Raw genomic sequence first — 22492 nt, forward strand, 5'->3', positions numbered from 1 at the left:
AATCTGGGTGCTGGTACCGTAGTCGCCTCTCCCATCTTTCACCAGCACAACACATTTTACCTGCTCAAAATATGTCTCACCTAAAGACAGACCAAGTCCTTTGTAGTGCATCTCTTGGGTTCAGGAATATGGTCAGATGCTTCCTCAGTCCCGTGTCTGAACACAATCCCTACATGAAAACCCAGCACTATGTTTCTATGTTCAAATTCTAAATTGTTTCCAGATTTGTTTCTTTTTGTTAACTGATAAAACCAAATTTATTGTCATCTGGTGGACCACACCAAAGCAAAGAAGTGAATGCATGAAAAACATCCTGTAATGCTGCTGTTGCGCCCCTTGCAGAGGTAAAGAACTACGAGCTGCCTTTTGGGTCAAAAGTCCAGGAGCAGCCCTGTGTGGACACCATGAGGGACATCGTGCTGCATGGCAGAGGGCGGCCCGAGATCCCAAGCAGCTGGCTGGTGCATCAGGTAAGCTGGGAGTAACTGGTTCAGAAAAGAGCAACCCACATTGTCCCACCTTGCTAAACCAGCCTGAAAAATGGTTAAAGCTGTAATCAAAGCAAAAGTGAGCAGAACTCCTGGTGCTACTTCCAGCTCCGTTTTGGCTGGCTGAGCCCATGTAAGCCCCACTAGACCCACTTCCCTGGTGTTTAAAAGCCACTAGCCAGGGGCACAGCAAAATTTATTGATGAATCACCATGATCAGGAAGCATTATAAAGGCCAAATGATGGGACTCAGTTATTTTGCAGGTAACAGCAAAATGGAGCTCTTCAGCACAGGCTATTCTCATGAAACAGTAAATCATCTGAGTCCACCCCACTCCTCCCCTAACTGCCATAACCAGAAAGCTCTAGCTCAGGAAACACAGAGTCCCTCACACACAGCCATCTCACAGCAGGGCCAGAGGGGAGGAAGGTGCATCCAGCCTTCTGCCCACTTGGCTGTGGAGGTTTCAAGCTCAAAATTACCTTTAACTTGTGAGGTTAGGACTTCACATATGGGAGGAAGGACTTCCACTTCTACAAGGAAAGCAAAAACAGGAAGCATCTCCCTTCAGTGAAACAGCTGGGAAACTGCTAGGTTCAAGTCTTGCCAAGGGCAAGTCTTCCACCAGCCTTCAGCTCAGATGGTCTTAAAGCAAAGCATTTCAGCTCAGAGAGCATAGCTCAGCACCCTAGAACAGAAGCACCTCAGCAGTGATGAGATGTGCTCTGTTAAAACCATCCACAAGCACACCCAGACCAACCAGCTCCAGAAACATACCTGCATCCTGGCCCTGACATGGGCCTCTCTTCCTCAGGTCCAGCACTTTCCTCCATGCACTGAGGACCCAAGTGGCAACAGGCACGCTGACTGTGATTTTCAAATCTTGCCTCAATTTGGTATTTCTTAAATTTCACGTGTCTTGTAGAAAAACACCATCTGCTGATCAACAAACAATTCGGTTCACCTGAAAAACAAGCTGGAGCATTGAGCCTGCTGGCTCACAGAGCCTTGCAGTGTTTGGTGCATCATTTTGCAGTAAAACCATAAAAACACACTGCTACTGCTTCCACTCTGCCTGGATAGCCCACAAAGCCAGGCTTTTCAAAAGGAAAGATAAAACTTAATGATCTTAGAAGACCATGCGTTGCCTACAATATCTCCTTTCAAAACCATGTTTGTCCAAAGACTCACAACCCACCTGTCCGACCAGAGCTTCAAACAGCATCAAATGAATCTGTGGTTTCTGCTGGACCCTCAGTGAGTTTATCAGTTGGTGAGTCCATCTCTGAAGCTCACCCAGTCTTTTTCCTTGATGAAGGCAAATACAGGAACTTCAATCAGCTCTGCTACATATTTGAAGCCTGTGAGTATTCATCTCAGATTCACCTCCCAGAGTCTCTGATAAACTTTGAAACCACAGGAAAAATATAAAGAGGCTTGGGTTGTCAAAAATCACCCTCTGATAGAGCCCGACCATAACCACGCTGCTCACCAAGCTGAAGAAGGGCTGGCTGCAGTCACCTCTAAGAAATAATGTTGCTGTAGTTGGGTTGGTCTAGCATGTAAACAGAGCAAGGCTTATGAGGTAATAACTTCTACTAGACCACCTAATATTCACTGGGGAAGAGGAACAGAAAAGCCATGTTGTGTTCCTGAAAGTTTGTCTCTGACTAATGTTAGCTGATCTAATAAAAATCTCCTCACAAGCCTGGCTTTACATGATTTTCCAGGCATTTTGCAACCCATCTCCCCAGGATGCAGCATAAGGCAGCACCATCTGCTGGGAAGCAGCAGAAAGCCACCAGTTTGTGCCATTCCTGGGGTCAATGGCTTATTGTGGGAGGAAAAATTGAGTGACACTAAGAAAGTGTGACAAACTGCTCACCTGAACAGGAAGCTCCCATAGATGTTCCCATCAAGGCAAATAAGTTTGATGCAGAGCTCTAAATGCTACTTCCACATTTCAACCATCAGGATCCCTCTCAGTCAAGCGAGGACCTACGTTGTTGGCCATGGTTTAAGATTTTCAGCAGACATAAGTATTAATTTCCCTGACAGAGCTGATTCACCCAGCGTGCTGTCCCCTCAGCAGCTCCACGTGCTGCTGTTTGCAAGGCTACACAATAAAGCCCATTGAAGAAATTTCTCCCCAAAGTTTCCCAGATCACTTACAAACACCTTAAGCCCATGCTTCCACCTCACTTCACACTCCACCACATTAAAAAAAAAAAAAAAAAAGTAAAAGAAAAAAAAAAAAGTGGTTATTTAGGCCAGGTAAATAGCTGGGGCTGGTTTCTGAAGCAGCTGAAGAGACTGCTGCACTTGCACAACTGAAGGGCTAAAAATATACTTGTAAAACTCAGCATCCTCTGGAAATCTGAGATATCAAATATAAAATCCAAACTAAGTCCATTTCGTGAGCATAACAAGATGTTCCACTTGTACCATTCAAAAGAGCATCCTCACTACTTACAAGGCAAACTGCAAATAAATGTCATTATTTCAGGGCAAAATAAGCAGAGAAAACCTAATGACTAAACCATATGACAGCGCCATGGTCTGTTTGAGAAAAGGCTTATTTTAAAAGCTTCAGCTAAGCTAGCTCATTTCTGCATGTTAATCAATTATCCTCAAATCCTTTCAACTAAGCTAATAAACAAGTGATGTAAGAGGCACCGAAACACACCATCTGTCAGTTTTACTGCACAAGCCTGTTCTCTCTAATCTGTGTCCATTAGGGAAGATTTGGTACGAAAAACCTTAGCAGAGAGCAGTGAGTTCAGAGAAAGGTGCAGAAGGACAGATAACATTGATGGTACATCTCTGCAGGACCTGCATTTTCCTCTTGTGCTGGTCCATATGAGACTTTTGGGTTCTCTTAACTGCAAATTAAGAAATACACAAAAACAACTGAAAACTGTGAAGCTTTATTTAGAATAATGATTTTTCCACTGTGCTGCAACCTTGGTTGACAGTGATGCAAAAAGCAATAGCACATGATAGGAATTGTATAGGCAAAGGAAGGTTCAACACAGTTTCTGGTGCTGTGTTACTAGCTTCAGAGGGGGAAAAATACCCCCCTGAATAGTGACATTTTGTTTCTAAGCCCAAAATATTGGGATTCTTTTCAGAAAAAAAAAAAAAAAAATATTACTGGGAGACAAAACCATTGTAACTGGGAGGAACCAAGTGTGTTCTTGAGCACACTGAGAAGTACCCAGTCCCACCTACACCAAGACGCTATTTTGTGGTGAGAAAACAAAGCTCAGCTGCACACTGCAATGACTATTTGGCACGCTGCACCCTTTCACAAAGCTGCTAGACCAAGAAGTCAGATTTAAGAAGTTTAATTCCAAATTTGCCTTTGAAACCCCCCTGCCCCTCCTCTCCATCCAGGTGTAACAGTCAGGGCACCACCTTGAAACCCTGAGACCTGGGCTCAGCTGCCAGCCTGCAGGTCACCATCTGCACCTCTCCTGTCCCGCCCGATTTTCAGGTGCTCAGATCAGAACGAGCAAGGCTGGGACAGGAGATGGAGGGCCTGTTTCCTTCCAGCCCCTATTTAAGTCTAACAGTCAACACAAACCAATTTCCAGGGAGGATTTCCAGAGAGCATGGAAAATGCTTGGCACCAGATCCCAGATGAGCCAAGGCTGCTGCTCTAGCACAAGCAGTGCCAGTAACAAGGCGAGCGTTGGCACTTGCCACAACGTACCAAGGCTGTCTCCTCCTGTGCTCAAGCTCGGCCAAAAAAAATGATTTCTGCAGGAAGCCGCCAGAAGTGTGGTAAAACACCGTGACTGCTTTAGATCAGCTCCTAGCCCCTCTCCCTCCTGCCTTCAGATCTTAATTTCAGCCCTTCTGCCTGCAGGGAATGCGTTTTCTGTGCGACACCATCACGGAGTGCTGGGACCACGACCCCGAGGCTCGCCTCACCGCCCACTGCGTGGCTGAGCGCTTCAACCTGATGGCCCAGATGGATTGCGATGACATCCTCAACAACAACACAGACAACGAGGCCAGCAAAACAGCTTCTCCAGGCGGGGAGCACCAGAACAGTGGCGGGAGCAGAAATACGCAGTGACACAGCAGGCAAAAAGCCTCAGCGTGAGAAATGAGAAGATAAGAGAGAAGCATTTAGCTCATGGGAAAAAAAAAAATCTCGCTCCATTTTTCAAAATGGAACTAAGATCTAGTACATAACTTATTTATAAGATCTGTTTCCTCCCACAGATACAGTGAACTGTGGAATCAATACTTTGGTTAAAGTGCAACCCTATATATGAACTGATTTTGTACTTACTTTAAATGTATAATGATGCAAAGCATTCCTTTTATTATTTTTTAAAATAATAATAATGTTTAATCTTTTATTAATAAGCATCTGACTTCCATGTCTATCTTTTGAAGTCCTTCCATATTGCCACCATGAGTTTCTCTTCTAACTGCAGAGATCAAGACAATTTTTAAGTTTTCTTTTTTTAATGGCCTCCACACAAAAAACCCACTCCAAAACCTCTTGTAGCAGCAGAAAAAAAAATATTGAGATGTAACACATCCTCAGTGGAAGAAATGCTGGCACCCAAGAAAATTATGAATTGATCAGACAGTCCTAAATACAGTGTAAAGATACCAAATAATCTAGTGAAGCTTCTTCACTAAAAAAAAAAAAAAAGTCACCAGTCCAGACACTGCTGCTTCACTCTAAGAAGTCTCCCTACATGGCATCTAGACAACTCCTTCCCCGTCTTAGTCCAGTTTCCAGCCATCTCTAACCAACAGGTTTGTGCCACAGTAATATCATCAACACAAATGTGTTGGTTAATTATTGCAACTCCTTTGCACCCCTCTGCTGTGCTACTCAACCTGAAGAAACGTGATCAGACAGAACCAGGACCTTCACTCCCACAACCACCAGACCAAGCCAGGCTGCCTCTGTAGTGGAAAGGCAATTAAGGGAAGGTAAGTCACACCTCACTCTGAACCCTGCTGCCGTGCAAATCTTAATCCCCCCACCTCTGGGAGCAAAACGTAATAAAAACCTCAGCTGCTACTGAGAAGCCTTGCAAGCCCACACATGACACTCACCTACACAGAGGTGTTTCTTTCAGGATAGCATCTGAGAGGAATACTTTGCTTACCAGCACCCAGCTGCATCGATCAACCCCTACAAGAGAGGGGAAGGGAAAGGAGAAAATTGTACAACAGTCACGAGCTTTCTACAGCTGAGGCTCTCCAAACGTGGAGCAGGGAAGCAGATCTGCAGGGCTGCTTCAGTTTTCTAAACTGCAGGGCTACGACAGCACCAGCCCATACAAAAAGATTTTCTTCTTACTATTGTTTCCACCTCTTTGGACCATTTCCACAGCTCCTAAATTAAAAGTCTAGAACAACATTGTCTCTAATCTCTTTGAAGAAGGATAGAAAGGGAATGAATTAGGTTGCATCAAATCTGAATAATAAAAACGTAACTTCAGCTACCATAAGTCTCCACCTACAACTATGACAATACCTTTCCTTTTAGGGACATGGGTTAGTAGTGGACTTGGCAGTGTCAGGTTTACAGTTGGACTCTATCTTAAAGGTCTTTTCCAACCTAAATGATTCTATGATTCTCACCAATTCCCCGCCTGGCTGCTATCTCCTGTCACCTTATGATTTTTCCAAATTAATCCCATATCCTCCCCAATTCACCAGAAACACACCCCTTCCACCCACCTGACTTAATTTGCATTTCTTTAATATATTAACTACTGCTCTACTGCATGTACACTCAAAAGAAACAGAGCATAAGGCAGCTTTTTGACATGGAAATAAGAAACTACAGGAACACACCGAACTCCCTCCAGGCTGTCCAATCTTTCCTTCCCATAATACTCAGTGCAGAACTTCCTCTACCAAGTTTTGCACCAGTTGTCTGGATATAACACTGATGCATATGTTTACTTGTTCTTCCAAGTTCAGTTCAAGAGGCTTTAGAAGACACTCTGACCTGTTCTTCCCCAGCTAAACAGGACACATGCAAACTAGGCATTGAAGGCTGCATCTCAGATTCTGATGGCTGAAATCCAAATTCTCCTGGGGAGACAGAGACTTAATCCTGAGCTTGACAGTTTAGATTGTAAATATGCTGAAAAACTTCTCAACCTATTCCCCTCCCCATGCCTAAAAACTTGAACACTCCAATTTACATATTGCATGTTTTTTTCCCCCATGAAACTCAAATCCAGAATCAAGCTTTCAGGATTATGCATTTGAACACTTGCATTAGCCAGGAGTGACTTGTCAGGCTCTCGGTTTTTCACAAGCAGCAGGGTACACAGCACCTCTGAAGAGAGCTGCTTATTTAAGCTCCAAGATCTGCTTATAACTCCAGGAGCCTAAAACCACTGAGATCAGTAAGAATTTTGCTCTTAACTTCAGTGGAGCCCAATCAAGCCAAAAAGACAGAGGGAACATAAGGCAAAATCCTACATCTTGCCACGCTCCCCATTGAACACGCTGTGGTTCTAGCAAATACCTACACAGGAAGCAGCAGTGAGCCCTTCCCTGCGCTCCAGAAGGTACAAGATGGAAACAACAGCAGTTATGCAAGAGAATCAAATCTGCTCAGAGTTAAAAATACATACATTAGTCCATAGGGTGCTTGAAACTCTCAGAAGAATCACATAAATTTCTTATATTTTAAGCTGGATATTCAGCGGATGGAATTTTTTTTCCCCCAATGGTTTTCAACTGTCCTTTTTTCCTAGAAGTAACTAGAAATTTGCACTGTAACTAAATCCACATCACAAAGCCATTCCAGTTCTTGTGATCATCTGAGCAAAGGAAGGCTGTACCTTCTTTTATTCTAGCACCACCTCCCCGTTAAAAGAAATTGTTTCATGTGCTTTAAAAGACCAGTTCTTCAGTGTTGGGTCTATTTTTACACAACAAAATTAGTAACAGCTTTCTCAGTGTGAAACCACAAGCACACCAGATGAGGGTGGAAGAGAAATAAGTTGACTAATAATATTATATAAGGAACACAAATGAGTTTATGGTCAATATGGGAGCTTTAAAGTCTGTTTTACAGCTATCACCTTGAAAAATTCCCAAATCAAAATTTTAAGCTGAGCTCAGTGACTGAGTCATAGATCTATATTGTAATAAGCACAAGTTTGATCCCTGGAGTATGCTCAGCTGATAAAAAAGGTTTATTTGCTGCTCTGATCACTGCAATATTAAAATCTGGACCTATAGACCTTGCTTTTTGTTTAAAGCAAATCTGCCATGTGACACAGATAAAACCAGTATGAAACATAGACAGTGTTGCCTATTTTCTGCTCCTCTACCATCCCCAGTTAGGTGCAGGTACTGATGAACCATGGAAGTTCATGTGTTGCCACCACGATTCCTCCCCCAAATCCTGGAATTGGCCAAGGAGCACACCCCAAAGGTACTGCAGACCCAGAAACAAGGAGAAACTAATCCCACTGTTTTAATTTTAATTTTTATTCCTGGTTAAATATGAAAATGCCCAATGGATATTCAAAACTAACACAACAGGATGGTGGAATAGAATATCATAAACAAGACAGCAAGGCCTAAAACATTCTTCTGCTGGAGAACAGTTACTGCTCCAGCGCACTGTGCCAAAATATCCCACTTTAAGGGCCAAGGAAAGCCGAGACAGACACTTCCCCAGCATAAAAGATAACAACCTACTCTTCCTGGTCACCCTAGGAAAGCAGACAGAACAAATGAATCATTTTGTAGTTTTATTATCCCCACCCCTACTTCTCACAAACGGACTATGACTCGCATCGAGATCTCAGTGCATTTCACAGCAAAAAAAAAAAAAAAAAGTACAGGAGAATCAAAAGAGTTGTGCATAAACCAAACTTTTTTTTTTGTTTTCATGGTTTACAGTTTGTGTTGAAAGTTAACATGGTTATTTAAACCTTCTGATGCATTCTTACGCTTCTCCACGGAAAACATCTTACCAGATCACACAGTTGTGAGTTCTCATGATGCTGGATCAGGTGCAGCCATTGCCATGGCTGGGAAGTGGCAGATAATGTTATATACACTGATTGGAAGACTACATCAGAAGAAAAAACAGAGTAAGGCACCACTGTTGGAAAAATTAAGGTAGCTTGTAGTTACGACAATAACGAAAGCCATAATAAGTACTATTCTTAATTGCCAGCAATTCTTAGACTTCAATAAAATAGTTATTAAAAAAAAAAAAAGTATGTTTGTACCTGAATACAGTTTCCTGATATCTGATTGTGTTTCAAATCAATACCCAGTCCTCAACAAAATCAGCTTTTTCCTTTTTTTTTTATGGTACAATGAAAAACCAGGACCTACAGTCCATGTGCTGACAGGTCACGTTTCACTGCTTTGTTCTGAGTAACACCACAGGAGAAAAAGCAAAACAATCCAAAGGACAGTTTATAACACTGATACTTCACCTCTGAGATGATTAGATGGGTAGAGAAATTTAAATACAAAATTGTACTTTTTCTCTTCGTTTTGAAAGCCTTAGTCCTTGGGAAGGGAAAGTGGAGGAGAAAAAAAAAAGAAGGCCAGACCTCACTACATTATAACATGAGAAAAATCAGTCACAAAGAGATTTAATAAAATTAGGAGTTGAAAAGTGTTCAAATTACTTTTCCAATTCAAGTCAATTATTTCAAGTATATTAAAACGTTTCAGAGGAAAAATTTCTCCATGGTTACAATTCTAATTGCTTTTATAAATCCATAAAAACAGAAAAGTAGTCTCTACATTTATCCCATATTCCTCCAATGCATGCACGTTCTCTCTGAAGAAAAAAAGTCATCATGATCCCGTTGTTTCTTAACACTGATTTCAGGCACATCTTCCAAACACCCCTCCAGTTTTTGCCAGAAAGGTTAATCACAGGGCATAAAAGCAGCAATTTATTGTTGCTGTTGTCTACGTGGGTACCGAGCAGGTTTCCGTTACAAAGAGCTTGACGTAGACTCTGAAGAAAGTTCCCATGTCACTCCAAAACCCAACAGTTCCTTCTTCTCTTAGGCAGCTTTTGCAATCAGATCTACTTTGAAGAATATTACACAATTCAGATAAAATCTCTTGGATCATACAAAAAACAAGTTGGTTGAATGTACCTGGCAAGTCTGTCTCTACAACTTTATTTTTTTTTAAATAGCTTTAAAGTGCCCTAGTATATTTATTTTTTTATGCTCATTTAAACTTTCAAAATTACATAAAAAGGGGACACTCAGTGTAATTACTGTGTTTTGAGAGACAGAGGAAAAGGAGAGGAAAATCAGAAAACTCATCTTAAAGCAGCTTTTCTAGTTAGCATCCGTTTGCTGAGTTTGTGCAGTAGAGACTGTTTTCCAGAGGGGTTTATGATAAACCCAGCCATCTCCCTACAATTTAAAGAGAAAACATGGTTATAATAAAGACACTGCCCCAGGAGAATTCCCTTCACACAACTATTAGACTGATAGCTGCAAAAACCAGAGGGACACAGTTTATACCTTTAACTTCCACAGATTGAGACACAGATCAACTCTGCAGGCTTCGGAGATGAGTTCAGAACATGTACAGACTCTTGCCGAGCCTCAGCACTCTCCGAGAATCAACTGCACTTGTATTTAACCCAGATGAAAAGCTACTCTTCTCAACTACATGATCCACATTACTTTAAAAAGCCAAACAAGAAGCCAGCAGAGAGGCAGCTATCTGGGATTATCAGCTCTAACACACCCCATTTAAAAAACATTTAAATGTTTTCTGAATAGATCTGCATCTCAGATTAGCAACAGAATTTCATCTAAATCTGAGCTAATCATTCCAACGTGGCTTTAGAGAACAGAAAAACTTTATTGTAGCTAACAGATAGTCCTGAACTTTAAAACACAAAACTGGAAAAAAAAAACCACCAAGGAAAAAACCTTTTTAGCCTATGTTTTAAACCCATGCTAGACCACAGACATGGGAAGAAGAAGGGGCAGGTGCATTGCAGCAGTTTAACAGATAAAGCTTTCACTACAAGGAGAATCTAAACTGCAAGAGAGTCCTCCTCTCTTGCATGGGGTTCAGCAAAGCTCTCTACACAAGCAGGGTCACATCATCTGGACCATGAGGAAAGCCTGTCTCAAAGTTATCATACCATCAGCCCCCAAGCAGTCTGCAGTTCACCTTGTTAAAAGTCTTTAATATATTATTATTATTATTACCACCATTATTGAAATACAGGTTAAGTCATTGGACAAATAAGCTTCATCCAAAATGGAATGTACAAGGACACAAAAGGTTCCAAGTTGAGAATGAACTCACATTTCTTCTTGCTACAGTAATATTTTGGTTTTACATCAAAACAACATAAGCAAAATTGGTCCTGCTGGTCATTTTCTTTGGATATTTACTGTTGCAGTTTTCTTACACAAGTAAAACTGTTTTCCATGTGCCATGGTGAAGAACTTGGTAAAATAAATAAATAAAAATAAATAAAACCACAAAACAGGCAAACATTTTGCTGCAAGGGAATTGCAAAAATCGGAGCATCAGACCTTTACATGCTTGGTGGTGCTTACGTTACCTTACTCCTATGGATCCCATGGAGCTAAGCTATAAGATCTAAGGCCAAATACTCTATTCTGATAGGACATGGACACATATGTGCACCTGCTTTCATTGTAGCTCTGCCTTCATCAACAGCTAACTGCTCAGGAACTTACTTCTTTAAGGAAGTATTTAGTACACCAAGGTGTTTCTGTTTCAGCACGAAGCCTCTCTTCATTCCTCTGTCGTTCTTCAAGGGCCCGCTTGTGCTCTGTAGCCTTATCAATGTCTCCATCCCGCAGAGACTCTGTTACATGCTGCCACAGCCTCCTACAGAACAAATCACTGGCTTTAGTTTTCAAAAGTTTACACGTGACAAACCAACCCAGGTCAGAGCATGATGGTGCAGTGCAGGTGGAAGAGCTCATGGCCAAGTCTTGTAGCTACACTAACAATTAGGAGCAGATAGCAATGGGTCTGGGGTTTTGACTGTACCAGTCTAATGTCTGTGAGTCCACCCTCTAAAGCTGCTATGGAAGTGTTATTCAACAAGCAGTTTCTCATGAGGACCTCCTTTGTCAGGAGCTGCCCCACTGTGGAGCTGATGGTTAAAAACAACACAAATGCGGCGGCTCTGTTCTAAGCAGGCACTTTATAAACTCATAAGGCAATGAATAAAAAAAGACAACCATGCATCTGCACTTGGTTTTGCACTTTTTATTATGTATTTGTTTTTTAAAAAAAATAAAAAATTAAAATCACTGCTGCTAAGCACTATCCACAAATAATATCTGCATTTGCAGGTTTTCCTAAGACATTTACCAGACTGGTTAGGAGAAAAAGGGTCAGACAATAGTAAAGACAGACTCTACCTGGATTCAAACGGTCCTTGTTTCTCAAGGGGCCGGACTCGCTTTCTTGTCACAGACAGCTTTGTCAAGTCCACGTATTTTGTCTCCCCGTTGCTGTAGGTGAACTCAAGCACGCTGTTCCACTCCCCTTGCACTCTGCACACCACTGTGTTCGTCGTGTTCTGCTTCACTTCACCAGTAACTCTAGGAAAGCAACTCATTTTTAGAAGGCCATGACTGAAGACACCTGAGGATTATTCCTTGCATAATCACTCAACTTAATTCTGAATGAGTTTGCAAACTTGCCACACTGTCTTGAAAAATGTTAGCTACTTGAATTGCATTTGCATGGAGAAGCTCAAAGAGCAAAGTGACTTTCACCCATTGCTCTAATTCTTTTCATGTTACCCAGGAAATTCAATTTTTGGCTTCAGCTTAAACTTGTTTCAAACCTTGCAATGGAACTGAAAATGAAAAAGAAACTAACGCAGGCTGGTCCACATGTAACACAAACAGTTCATCATTTCTACTTGAAACATCACATCAGATATGTAGACTTAAAAAATAAAAATTAAACTTTCTAGCAAGAACGTATCTCACTACCTGCTGGCACTTTATCTCACATCTTTACATCTCAGTGTTCTCCATATGTAGGTGGTCTCATCTTTATGTTGGTCACATAAGCAGCAGACACACAAAAGCAGAAAGCAAGGTAGGAAACTAGGAATCAGGAGAGCTGCTTTCTTTCCTGTCTCTTCCACAGAAACCTCTGCCAATAACAAGACATTAAAAATGTCTTTCTAATATGCCATATTTCATTCAAGTGTTGCACAGATTGCTCAAGTATCACCATAATTACACACACTGATGCATATTTTTCTTCACAACATCAAGACCCGTCCGAGGACTTCCCGACACTCACTTGATCCTGAATCAAGGAGTGGAAGCTGGAAGCTTACTCAGCATAGCTAGGCAAACAAATTACTACATTCAAACAGAACTTTTTTTCCCAGAAAGAAGAAAAAAAAAAAGGGTCTGTACACTATGTAAACAAGACTTCAGACATTCTCACTTGTAAGGTGCTTCAGGATTCACAAAGGATACTATCTCCAGCTCCAGTTAAACTGCAATTACCTGTACACAAGCTCTTTACAACACATCACTCTCCAGCTTCCCTTCCGACTTTTCACCAGCGCTCACCCAAAGTATGTGTTACAGCTCCTTTCACACTGACATTATGTGCAGGCTGGTAACAGCCAACTTGCACACCACTGGTTTGCTCTCATTTCCTTGAACAACTGCATACAGAAGAGAGGAAAGCAGCTCTCCCTTGCCCACGCTCAGAGGAAGAAGGGAACACAGGACATGTAGATGCCACTTCCCCTCTTCCACATGCACCCGTCGTTGCCAGCTGTGTCTGCATCTACCTGTCCTTCCCGAGCCTGGCATCATCAAAACAGAGAAATTAATTTCTCAGGCAATGAAATGAGTATCACAGGCCAGACCTTCCAGCACAGAGAAACCAAGTGCCAGTCAAGTCAGACCTGCAGGGAATCCCCAGGGCAAGCTCACAGCCCCCTCAGAGCAAGAGGCAGCAGCCAGGGCTTCTGCCACATCTTGCATATGCGGGATGCAGCTGGAGCCACATCACGGTCCAGCAGCTCAAACCGAGTTTAACTTTATTAGAAGGGTCTCCCAAAGAAAAGGAAAAAAGATGGATAAGTATGTGCTGCTCAGGCACAATTTTCTATTACAAAAATTTAAGATTCATTCAAGAAAACAGGACAGAGTTGGAGCAATATGAGCAATAAAAGCACATTTACATAAAACTATTAAGCTATTTTTTGTGGAAGTTAACGAGCAGCAACAGTTTTTTAAAACAACTGAAAGAGCAGGCAACAAGCCAGCAGCCTTCATTTTGTGCTGCTTTTTCATCCTGTGACTTCCCCACCTCAACAAAGCTATTACACGTGGTGAAGTCCCTGTCCTTCTCTCAAGAGATCTCTGAGCAGACTGAATCCACAGGATGCCAAAGACCAGTCCATTTGGACTTTGCAGTTACATCTTCGTGAGTTTAAAAGCTTAATTTTTTCCAAGCACTGCGTGGTTATAACACAATACTGACATCCAGTATTCTAATATCAATCACAAAATTACTGTCTCTGCTCAGCTTGAAGTAAACAAGGTTATATCACTTACTACTAAGGTGCAGTATCGAGCTGCTACATTAAATTCTCATTACAGCCTATATTTCTTCAAGTTGCATTGCTCTGAGACACACAACCATTCTCAGCACTGCAGATCATAATATCTGCCTGAACTAATATTAGTAATAAAAATCTGCTAGCATTTATTTGTAAGCTTGGCATGATTGATATATGCCTAGCTGTTCGTTATCATCATCCTCTATTTTATCAAGCTAAAGAGGGACAGGAACAAGGAGCCAATATCCAGCTGAGGTCTAACAACAAGGGTCACTCTACAAAAAAGAAATCTATAACATTGCCATAGCAACTCGCTTGCACTCTGTGTAACCATGACAACACTGTTGCTTCCCCATCAAGAGATTCTTTTGGCAATGTCCAATCATCACCATGTCAAATTTTCAATAGTTACTGTACCTTGAAGAGATCTGTCTCTTAAAAAGCCTCTACATCTGTGAGTAATTTCAGAGAGACAAATAACAATACAGTTTCCAAAATTAAATCACTGAAGTAAGATTGTATCCTACCACTTATTTTTTACGGCACAACAGGAGCTATTGCAAGGTGGAAGATAGACTGTAAGCAAGGGAAACAAAAATCCCAAATGATGCATCACATTAAAATCATCTCAAGTGAAACAGACCGACGTGTAAGCTTCAGTTCCCCAGATGCCATTGGGACAGGGGAGCTACGCTTGCAAGTTAAACTCAAAGCATATATGGGAAGTTGTGGGGCAAAGCACTTCAAGGTGGAGGTTTTGATGGAGTATTTTTGTTTTCCTTTAAACAAAAAATATGGCCATACCCTACTTTTTGGGAAAAAGTGATTTAGAGAAGACCATTGGCTTTTTTCAACCTGGGAGACCAACCTATGTTTAAGAAGTTCTGATGTTCTGGGCTGTTACATATTTCATTATTATCTCTCACACATCTAACCTAAGAAAGGTTTAAATAAGTACAGTCCAGTAAATGGCTGAGAGCAAAATGCTTTGGAATCAGATATTCTTTGTGTGGCTACTACTTAATTTTCTCCTTCCTTAATTAATTGTCTCTATATTAGCACAAGGCTGATCTGCAGCAGTCTTACTACACAGTCTCTAAAATCATCAATGTTAATGAGTTCTGAAAGCCTCTGCACTGAGTGTGCAGGTGCTTCCTAGAATCTGCTATAAGTAACCCCAAGCAAACTTTACCTTCATCTTCTCTTTTACCTGTTAGTTCACATGAAGAATTACCACCACAATTACCATTTTTGTCTTAAAAAAAAAGTATTTTTACCTAGAGATTTTCTAGGTGCTTAACCTTGATAGTCTTATGTTTCTTATACAGAAATCCTAAGACCAATAAGTAACAGAAGACTATTTACTAGAGTTCCCCGTAGTGCAACTCCAGTGCATGTTGCAAACAACATGCAACCCTTTAAGACAGTAAGATTAACCTCATTTCAAACAAAAAACAAATCAAAAAATAGGAAACACTAACCAACTTCTAACAGAAATAAGAGAATCTGTGGCAGCCAGGAATAAAAGCCAGGAGCTCTGTATTCTCAGTGGTTTGGACAGAGTCAGACAAACATGGAATTTCCTTACTGTCTTTAAAGGGAACCTGATTTTTCCTCGAGGATCACGTGAGCTGCAGTTGATTAGCTATGCTGTTGTTTAAGAGCACAGTAAGACACCATCAAATGCTTCTGAACAGGAAAAACTATGCTTTCTCAGACTATCAAACAAGTATTATTCAGCACATGGAACAGGGGAGTTACACAGCTACTACAGTTCTAGAGTGTGGATTACACAGAAAAAGAGAAAAAAAAAATGTGTTCTCACCGATGCAATTTGCCACCATAGAAGGGCTTGGTGTGAAAGTTAATACTTGCAGAATACCCAGTCTTCACACAGTTAATATTGACTTTTCCTCCCAGTTCTACCCAGGGAACAGTTAAAATTGAGCGAGCGTAAGCACAGGGCAGAGAGAACGTGTATTCTTCCCCATGTTCCAAGAGACTTAAGAGACCTGTGTGAAGAAATACAAGAATCAGCACCATTTTTGAAAAGACCAAACAGGTTATTGAAACAGATATCCAATACTACATCTGATTACTTTTCCTCATAGCCCCTCACACCAAAAAGAAAATTAAAAAAAAACCCCTGCAATCCATAAAAATGACATTTATTACAGCTTCTAGATATAAATATTTTCCTGCAAGTACTAACCTGAGTTAACATGCATTTATGTTTCTTTTGGGAAAAGACATTCATCTTAATAATATTGCTCCATAAAGTACAATATTGTGCTGAGCAACATACTTTTCAGTAGTATGTAAAAGGGCTGGTCACTCTTACTGATGGTTCTGGAGCACGGCAACACAAGACTTACGCTGCCAAAAGCAAATAACAAATGAATATCCTGACCTGCAGATCCTGAGGAAGGTCCGTATTCCTGTTCTGTTTTCCCTTTCTGTAATATATCCTACCCTACCTGAAAGCAAGTAGCAGAGACAATCCTCCTTACCTCACCTCTCTGTCAAGATAAACCCAACTCTTTCCTGACAGCAGCTTTTGCAATGAATGTCAAGAATCTCATAAAAACCAGAATTTAATTTGTGTTTTAAGATGTGTGGGCTTGTTTGATACCTATTAAAAACAAAAAAAAACCCTGCAGAAAACCAAACACAAGATCTACCTCTTGCCATTACAAGAGCATAGCATGACAACTGACTGGTGCCCGCATCAACCCATCCCTCCGTGGCATATCATCACTGTGCACCTCGTGTTACTTCTGAGAAATCCTCATGTTTTTCATACTGATGACATGATTTAAGAAATGCCCTGGGGGAGATACTAACTTCAGAAATTACCCAGTACAGGAAAAGCATCAAGATGTGCCTCCCACATCCCCGTCATGCTCATTCCCCTGTGAGATACACAGTTTAGATGCAAGTGCCTGGAAGTCCCAGATGCTGAGCAATACACACAGGGGACACAGGATGGGAGATGCTGTCTCATCTCTTGCAGTAAGGACTAATATTAAAGGGTAATAGCAGTTTAAGGGCAGTTAACCTCCTCTTCCCTAAAGGATCCAATTTCTCTAGTTAAAGAAAATTAAAACTTGCATAGTAAGATACATAATTGCAATATATGCAAAAGCAACAACACTTCTATTTAATAAATGTCTGATGCAAATTAATTTGCAGATGCTTTAGAAATATTCACAAATATCAGATGACATTACAGTATCTGTCCTTTGGTTTAAAAGTAAAATTTATTTCCAAATCTTTGGTTTAAAAGTAAATTTTATTTCCAAATATAATCCTGATTTTTGGCAAAGTATAAACCTATCTAGTTTTTTGTCATGTACGAAAACTCGCTGTTTATAATGAGGACTTGTAGCATCTTCTGTACTTTGTAAACAGTAAAAATAAAGAAATCACTGAATGACTGTACATTAAGAACACAGAGATTAGAGGAAAAATTTAAAAGTACATAAAAAAATCTGAAAACACACAATAGCAGCTATCTCTGCAAGCAATTTTTGTTTTTTAAAAGTATTTGAAAGAAAATAAAGATGAGCGTTCATCTTTATTTCTGCCAGAGTCCTACAACATCAAATTTCCTCTCAAACTAATATTTTAACAGCTTTATAAAAGTCATAAAGGACAGAAGTCACACTTACCCTCACCAACCATTGTCACTCCTATTGACATTCCTAAGAATTTACTTTTTGTCCAGACATGGGCATTGACACACATCTTTCTCTCTACACATTCAGCGTAAAACCCTGAGACAGGAGGATGGTGGGACACTTGCTCGGCTACAAATTTCACCGTATAGTAGTCCAGCTCTGTTTGGCCTTCTACATCTTTAGACAGAATTACTTGCTCTGAAGGTGAGTGAGCAGAGAAGTTATTGCCAGCATCAGTGGCTACTTGGCCCTTGGGCATTCTCCAGGAGCAGTGGAAGGTCTCCCCGATGATTGGGTTGTATGGTTTCTTTGCAATGGCTCCTTTGCGACCTTCGTGAAATGAAGTGAGATAATACTCAACAAAGCGGATCATCCTCTCCTCGGGGGTAGCGCCGTTTGTGATGGCAACGAAGAGATTTGGGTGAGACATGAAGTCCGCGTACATCTCCAACAACGATCGCTTCTCTAAAATAAAAGTGGGAAGAACCACCTGAAACAAAAGAAAACCCAAAAGGCTCCAGTAAATAAAACAGAGAGATAGGCGTGTTTATAAGGGAAGTTCTCAGGTGGAGGATCCTCTCCTGTTTTGGACACCACACTTTCAGACTGAACTTCCTTGTCCCTCTTTTAAGATGCAAGAAAAATACAGTGATCAGGGGTCCCAGAAAAGCAATTCACAAGGAGAAAAAAGACCAATAAGCACTGCCAGGGCTAGAGCATCCCCCCCCCCAAAAAAAAAGAAAAAAAAAAAGAGCTGCAAAGAGAGAATCTGTTCCACGTGTCTGTGCAGGAGAAAACAAGCAGGAAGGAGCTCAAACTATAGCAACGAAGGTTCGAAGCAGAGATTATGAAAGGTTTTGTCTAACAGAGAAAAAAACAAGTAGAGTTGATCACCACAGCAAACAGGATAAGCACCCATGAGAAATAACATAGCATAGGTTGATCCTCAACCTCTGTGCAGAGGGCCTGATACTTTCCCAGTTATATTCACCACTACAAAAACCAGCAGCCCTGTCCTTTGCTGGGCCAAGAGCAATACTGCAGAGTAAGAGTCTGTGGGCATCACACCTCTTTTCCTTCCCTGTAGTGGCAACTAACCAGACATAACTGTCGTAAAGAGCAGTACAGACTATCTCAACCATGAAATCAAGACAATCTATTTAAATCAGCTGCATTCAGAGAAGTAGAGCACAGACATAAGACTCAAGTTAGGCCAAATACACTTGCCACGTTGTTGCAACATCAACCTGAAATATTAAAATTGCTTTTCATTTGAGTACCCCGATATTTAAGTTAAATGCCATTCTAACGACTTCATGACGCGTTTTGAAGTCAGGCTTGTCGCATTTCAATGCTTTGCCTGCACCAAACTAAAGACAATTCTACACACAGCCAAAAGTCACAACTGGGAGAGACTTGACAGTGTGTTCCAACTAAGAGAAGAAGCTAGACCAAATCCAACCTTCAACATAACTGAACTAATCATAGAATGGTTTGGGTTGGAAGGGACCTTAAAGATCACCCAGTTCCAACCCCCCTGCCATCAGCAGGGACACCTTCCACTGGACCAGGTTGCTCAAAGCCTCATCCAGCCTGGCCTTAAACACTTCCAGGGAGGGGGCATCCACAACTTCCTTGGGCAACCTGTTCCAATGACTTAATGAATTCCTGATTAAGCAACAGGGGTTTAAGTCCGGCCCACAGGCAGCACGGCCCATTCTTACCACTTTTTTTTTTCCCCAAATTGTGAAATGTAAGCTCCACAATACAAGTGTTTCTAGTGGCCAAACAGCTTGTGCTCAAAAAAAACACAGCTTGAAAAAAATTATTATAGTCTATAATTCCAAGAAAGAGAGTGCTTTTCTCATTCCATGCCACTGCAAAATCCATTTTTGCTTTAAAAGCATCTAGTGCTTATCGTAAGAAGTCATGACAGGAGTGAATTGAACAGAAGCTGGGAGCAGCCCAATTTTCCCCAATTTGCTGCCCGAGTTGTCTAGTAGCAACTGAGCATTAATTTTTCAAAGCTGCTTGCTTTTGAGATCTGCACTGAAGTGTCAAACTCACTTCTTTCCAATATAACTTTGCTCCTTCTTGCTATAGCTGTGAGCAAACACAGAAATGAGAAAGGACAGAGGCTTAAACAGACATCTGAGGATAGAAAATGGGGAACCAAAAGAAAACTTCTTTTCCGAAGCAGGTTGAATACAGGTGTAGGGTTATGTGAGTTGCACATAAAAGCATTCTCAAGTGAGAAAAACAATCGTGGAAGGAAAGCAGAAACATAAAAATATGAGAAGGCGACAGAAAACAGCACAGAAGGAGTAAGGTGCAAATATCAGAAAGAAAACAGGCCACTACAGGGAAGCCAACATAGTAGAAAACAAAGAATGTAACAGAAAAGATGACCAGTTGCATTAAAGAAAATCCACTCCCTCAGCTCGTTTCACTTAAAACCCACAACAAACTTGGACATTGGATCTTGGGACCTGAGGCTGCTACAGGCCACAGTTTCACACTACACTCAATATTGTTCAATACAGGAGCTGAGTTTAAAATGGCTCTTCACTTTTACTGCAACCAGGCTTCACACTTCAGTTACTTACTCTTGTTAAGTCCATGCCAAGTTTCAGTTGAGACAAGAGATGCAAGATAACACTGCGCTGCTCTTCCACTGCTCCTAGATCATCTTCTTTATCATCACAGATATCCTCCAGCTCCTCATCTGAATTTATTTCTTCAGGTTCCTGGGATAAGAGCCATAAACATCAGCTCAAAGATGTGGCTGGCCAGACAATATCCAAAAGGACTTCATATTGTATTTAACTGTCCATGTATGGAAAAAAAACTAAACAAAGCCTTGCACAATGGAATCTACCCCCCAAGATAAATGGTTTTTGAAGAATTTAAAGGGACATTAAGATAACTCAGTGCAGACTTCATCTAGAGAATTCAGGCTAAGATTTCTCACCACCTCTCTCACAGGTCAGAGAGAAAAAAAAAAGCTTAAAAGCAAATGTGACCTGTTTTCCTGTAAGTTTTGTGAGCTAACAAATGGTAAGCATCGAACACATACACAAAAATAGCGAAGCAAATGCTAGCAGAAATTCCAACCACCTCAGTAACATCCCTCCACCTCCACACTACTTCAGGCTTTCCAGTGTTGCCATCATTACTCTGAGCCCCATCCTCCTGGTGCAAAGAGCTGGAGGGAGCCAGATGCAGAGGGGAGAGGCATCAAATGCCACAGGAGGGCAGCAACATGTCTCTGCCTAACCAAAGCCCTTTCTCCTGGAGCAAATGTCACAGCTCATGGCAAATTTATGAGCACTCAACAGTCAAAAACAGGGGGCCAAACCTTCACACAAAGCTCAAACTCTGGAGAAAACCATAGTATCACACAGGTGACTCCTTTCCAGGGATGCTACACTGTCCTGCTATCGTAAATAAGGGAGCTGAGCAACATCTGAAGGGAGTGATAAGGCTACTCATATTTCATTACGCACCCGAACTGTAACTCGCTTAATGATTAGAAGAAAGAAGGAATTTAGTGATTTATTTGAAAGCTCCTGGTTTGTTTCAATTTTTCTTTTTTTAAACTTAGTAGCAACTACTCAGATCTATTAAAAAAATCCATAAACTACAGAAACAGAAACAAATCTTTTCTGTTTCAATTTTGCTATAAGATAGCACAGTGCTGTTGTAGAGACATACAACAGCACATTATCCTGTCACAATGATACAGTCTCATCCAAACAACTGCGTGAAACCAACTAGTATAAAAAGAATGTAATTATGATTTTTCTAGCTTAGTTAGGAAAACATGTTCTTTATCATAATCCCTGCTGGTTTTTTACTTTAGTATTTTGCACTTCAAATCAATTTTGACATTTATAATGATACAGACTGTGGCTGTATTTCAAATACATTAAGCCACACTGAAGACAAGTGATGAGAGTTGCTCAAATTAAGAAAAATAGACACAGCAAGAGCTAGAAAAGAAAACGGGGAGATTTAATAGCTGGAGACCAGCAAATTGGTGTCTTATCTACTTAGGCAGCATTTCTTAGGCCCATTTTGAGAGCAGCACAAATTCCAGTTAGGTTTTTTGCAGTTCAATTTCCAGTTGGTTTAGATCAAAATGCAAGGGACTACTGCAACAGCACCTTGCATTATTGTCCCAGTTGGTTCCCTCCACTGGACAGCTAGCTACAGAAAGCAGCAAAAATTTACTGAAAAAGCAAGGTAGAAAGTTCAATTTACTGCAACCGTACTCACTCTTCCTCCAACACATCTAATGAAAAAGTGTGAGAAGAATTGTCATTAAATCATATTCACATAATATGACTGAAACATTTACAGATATTCCTCAAAATAATTCCCCACAGAACTGGGATGCATACACTACCTTACCCTTGTTAGCTGGCAGGGCTCTACAATGGACTGCTCCTCTCTGACAGATGCTGGCTTGTTTATCTCTGCTGGGAAATTCTGAGCTGCTCCATTTTTGAAGTGGTTTGCCAGAGATATCTTCGGTTCCAACCAACTTATAGTTGTTCCTGAAGAAAAAGAAAGTTTGCGCTGAAACTTGCTCATCCTCTGGAAGGTCAGTAAATAGCAGTTTTCACAAAAGAGCTGTTTTTGAAAGGAATAAACTGAAAGCAGCCAATTCCTCCTGCAGCCAATCCCTTCAGCAGCCACTAAACAAAGGTGGTGCAATGAG

The 22492-nt window shown here is 41.0% G+C and overlaps 2 protein-coding genes across 2 annotated transcripts in view; one reads left to right on the plus strand and one right to left on the minus strand.

The window, feature by feature from the left end:
• LOC104529630 (TGF-beta receptor type-2) overlaps nucleotides 1-4872 on the plus strand; it is a gene marked incomplete at its 5' end in the record, with an annotated part of 6722 nt that extends 1850 nt beyond the window's left edge. The window contains 2 exons of the mRNA XM_010173985.1: nucleotides 343-470; nucleotides 4361-4872. Of these exons, the coding sequence (XP_010172287.1) occupies nucleotides 343-470; nucleotides 4361-4573 (341 nt within the window). The remainder of the gene's footprint in view (nucleotides 1-342; nucleotides 471-4360) is intronic.
• A 4707-nt stretch (nucleotides 4873-9579) lies between these two features.
• OSBPL11 (oxysterol binding protein like 11) overlaps nucleotides 9580-22492 on the minus strand; it is a 40115-nt gene continuing 27202 nt past the window's right edge. Inside the window, exons 8-14 of the mRNA XM_010173984.2 lie at nucleotides 22183-22328; nucleotides 20376-20516; nucleotides 17761-18259; nucleotides 15915-16101; nucleotides 11907-12089; nucleotides 11211-11364; nucleotides 9580-9896 (exon numbers count right to left, since the gene is read on the minus strand). Of these exons, the coding sequence (XP_010172286.2) occupies nucleotides 9819-9896; nucleotides 11211-11364; nucleotides 11907-12089; nucleotides 15915-16101; nucleotides 17761-18259; nucleotides 20376-20516; nucleotides 22183-22328 (1388 nt within the window). The 3' untranslated portion in view covers nucleotides 9580-9818. The remainder of the gene's footprint in view (nucleotides 9897-11210; nucleotides 11365-11906; nucleotides 12090-15914; nucleotides 16102-17760; nucleotides 18260-20375; nucleotides 20517-22182; nucleotides 22329-22492) is intronic.

Source organism: Antrostomus carolinensis, unplaced genomic scaffold, assembly GCF_000700745.2.
Source record: "Antrostomus carolinensis isolate BGI_N321 unplaced genomic scaffold, ASM70074v2 scaffold13898, whole genome shotgun sequence".
Taxonomy (NCBI): domain Eukaryota; kingdom Metazoa; phylum Chordata; class Aves; order Caprimulgiformes; family Caprimulgidae; genus Antrostomus; species Antrostomus carolinensis.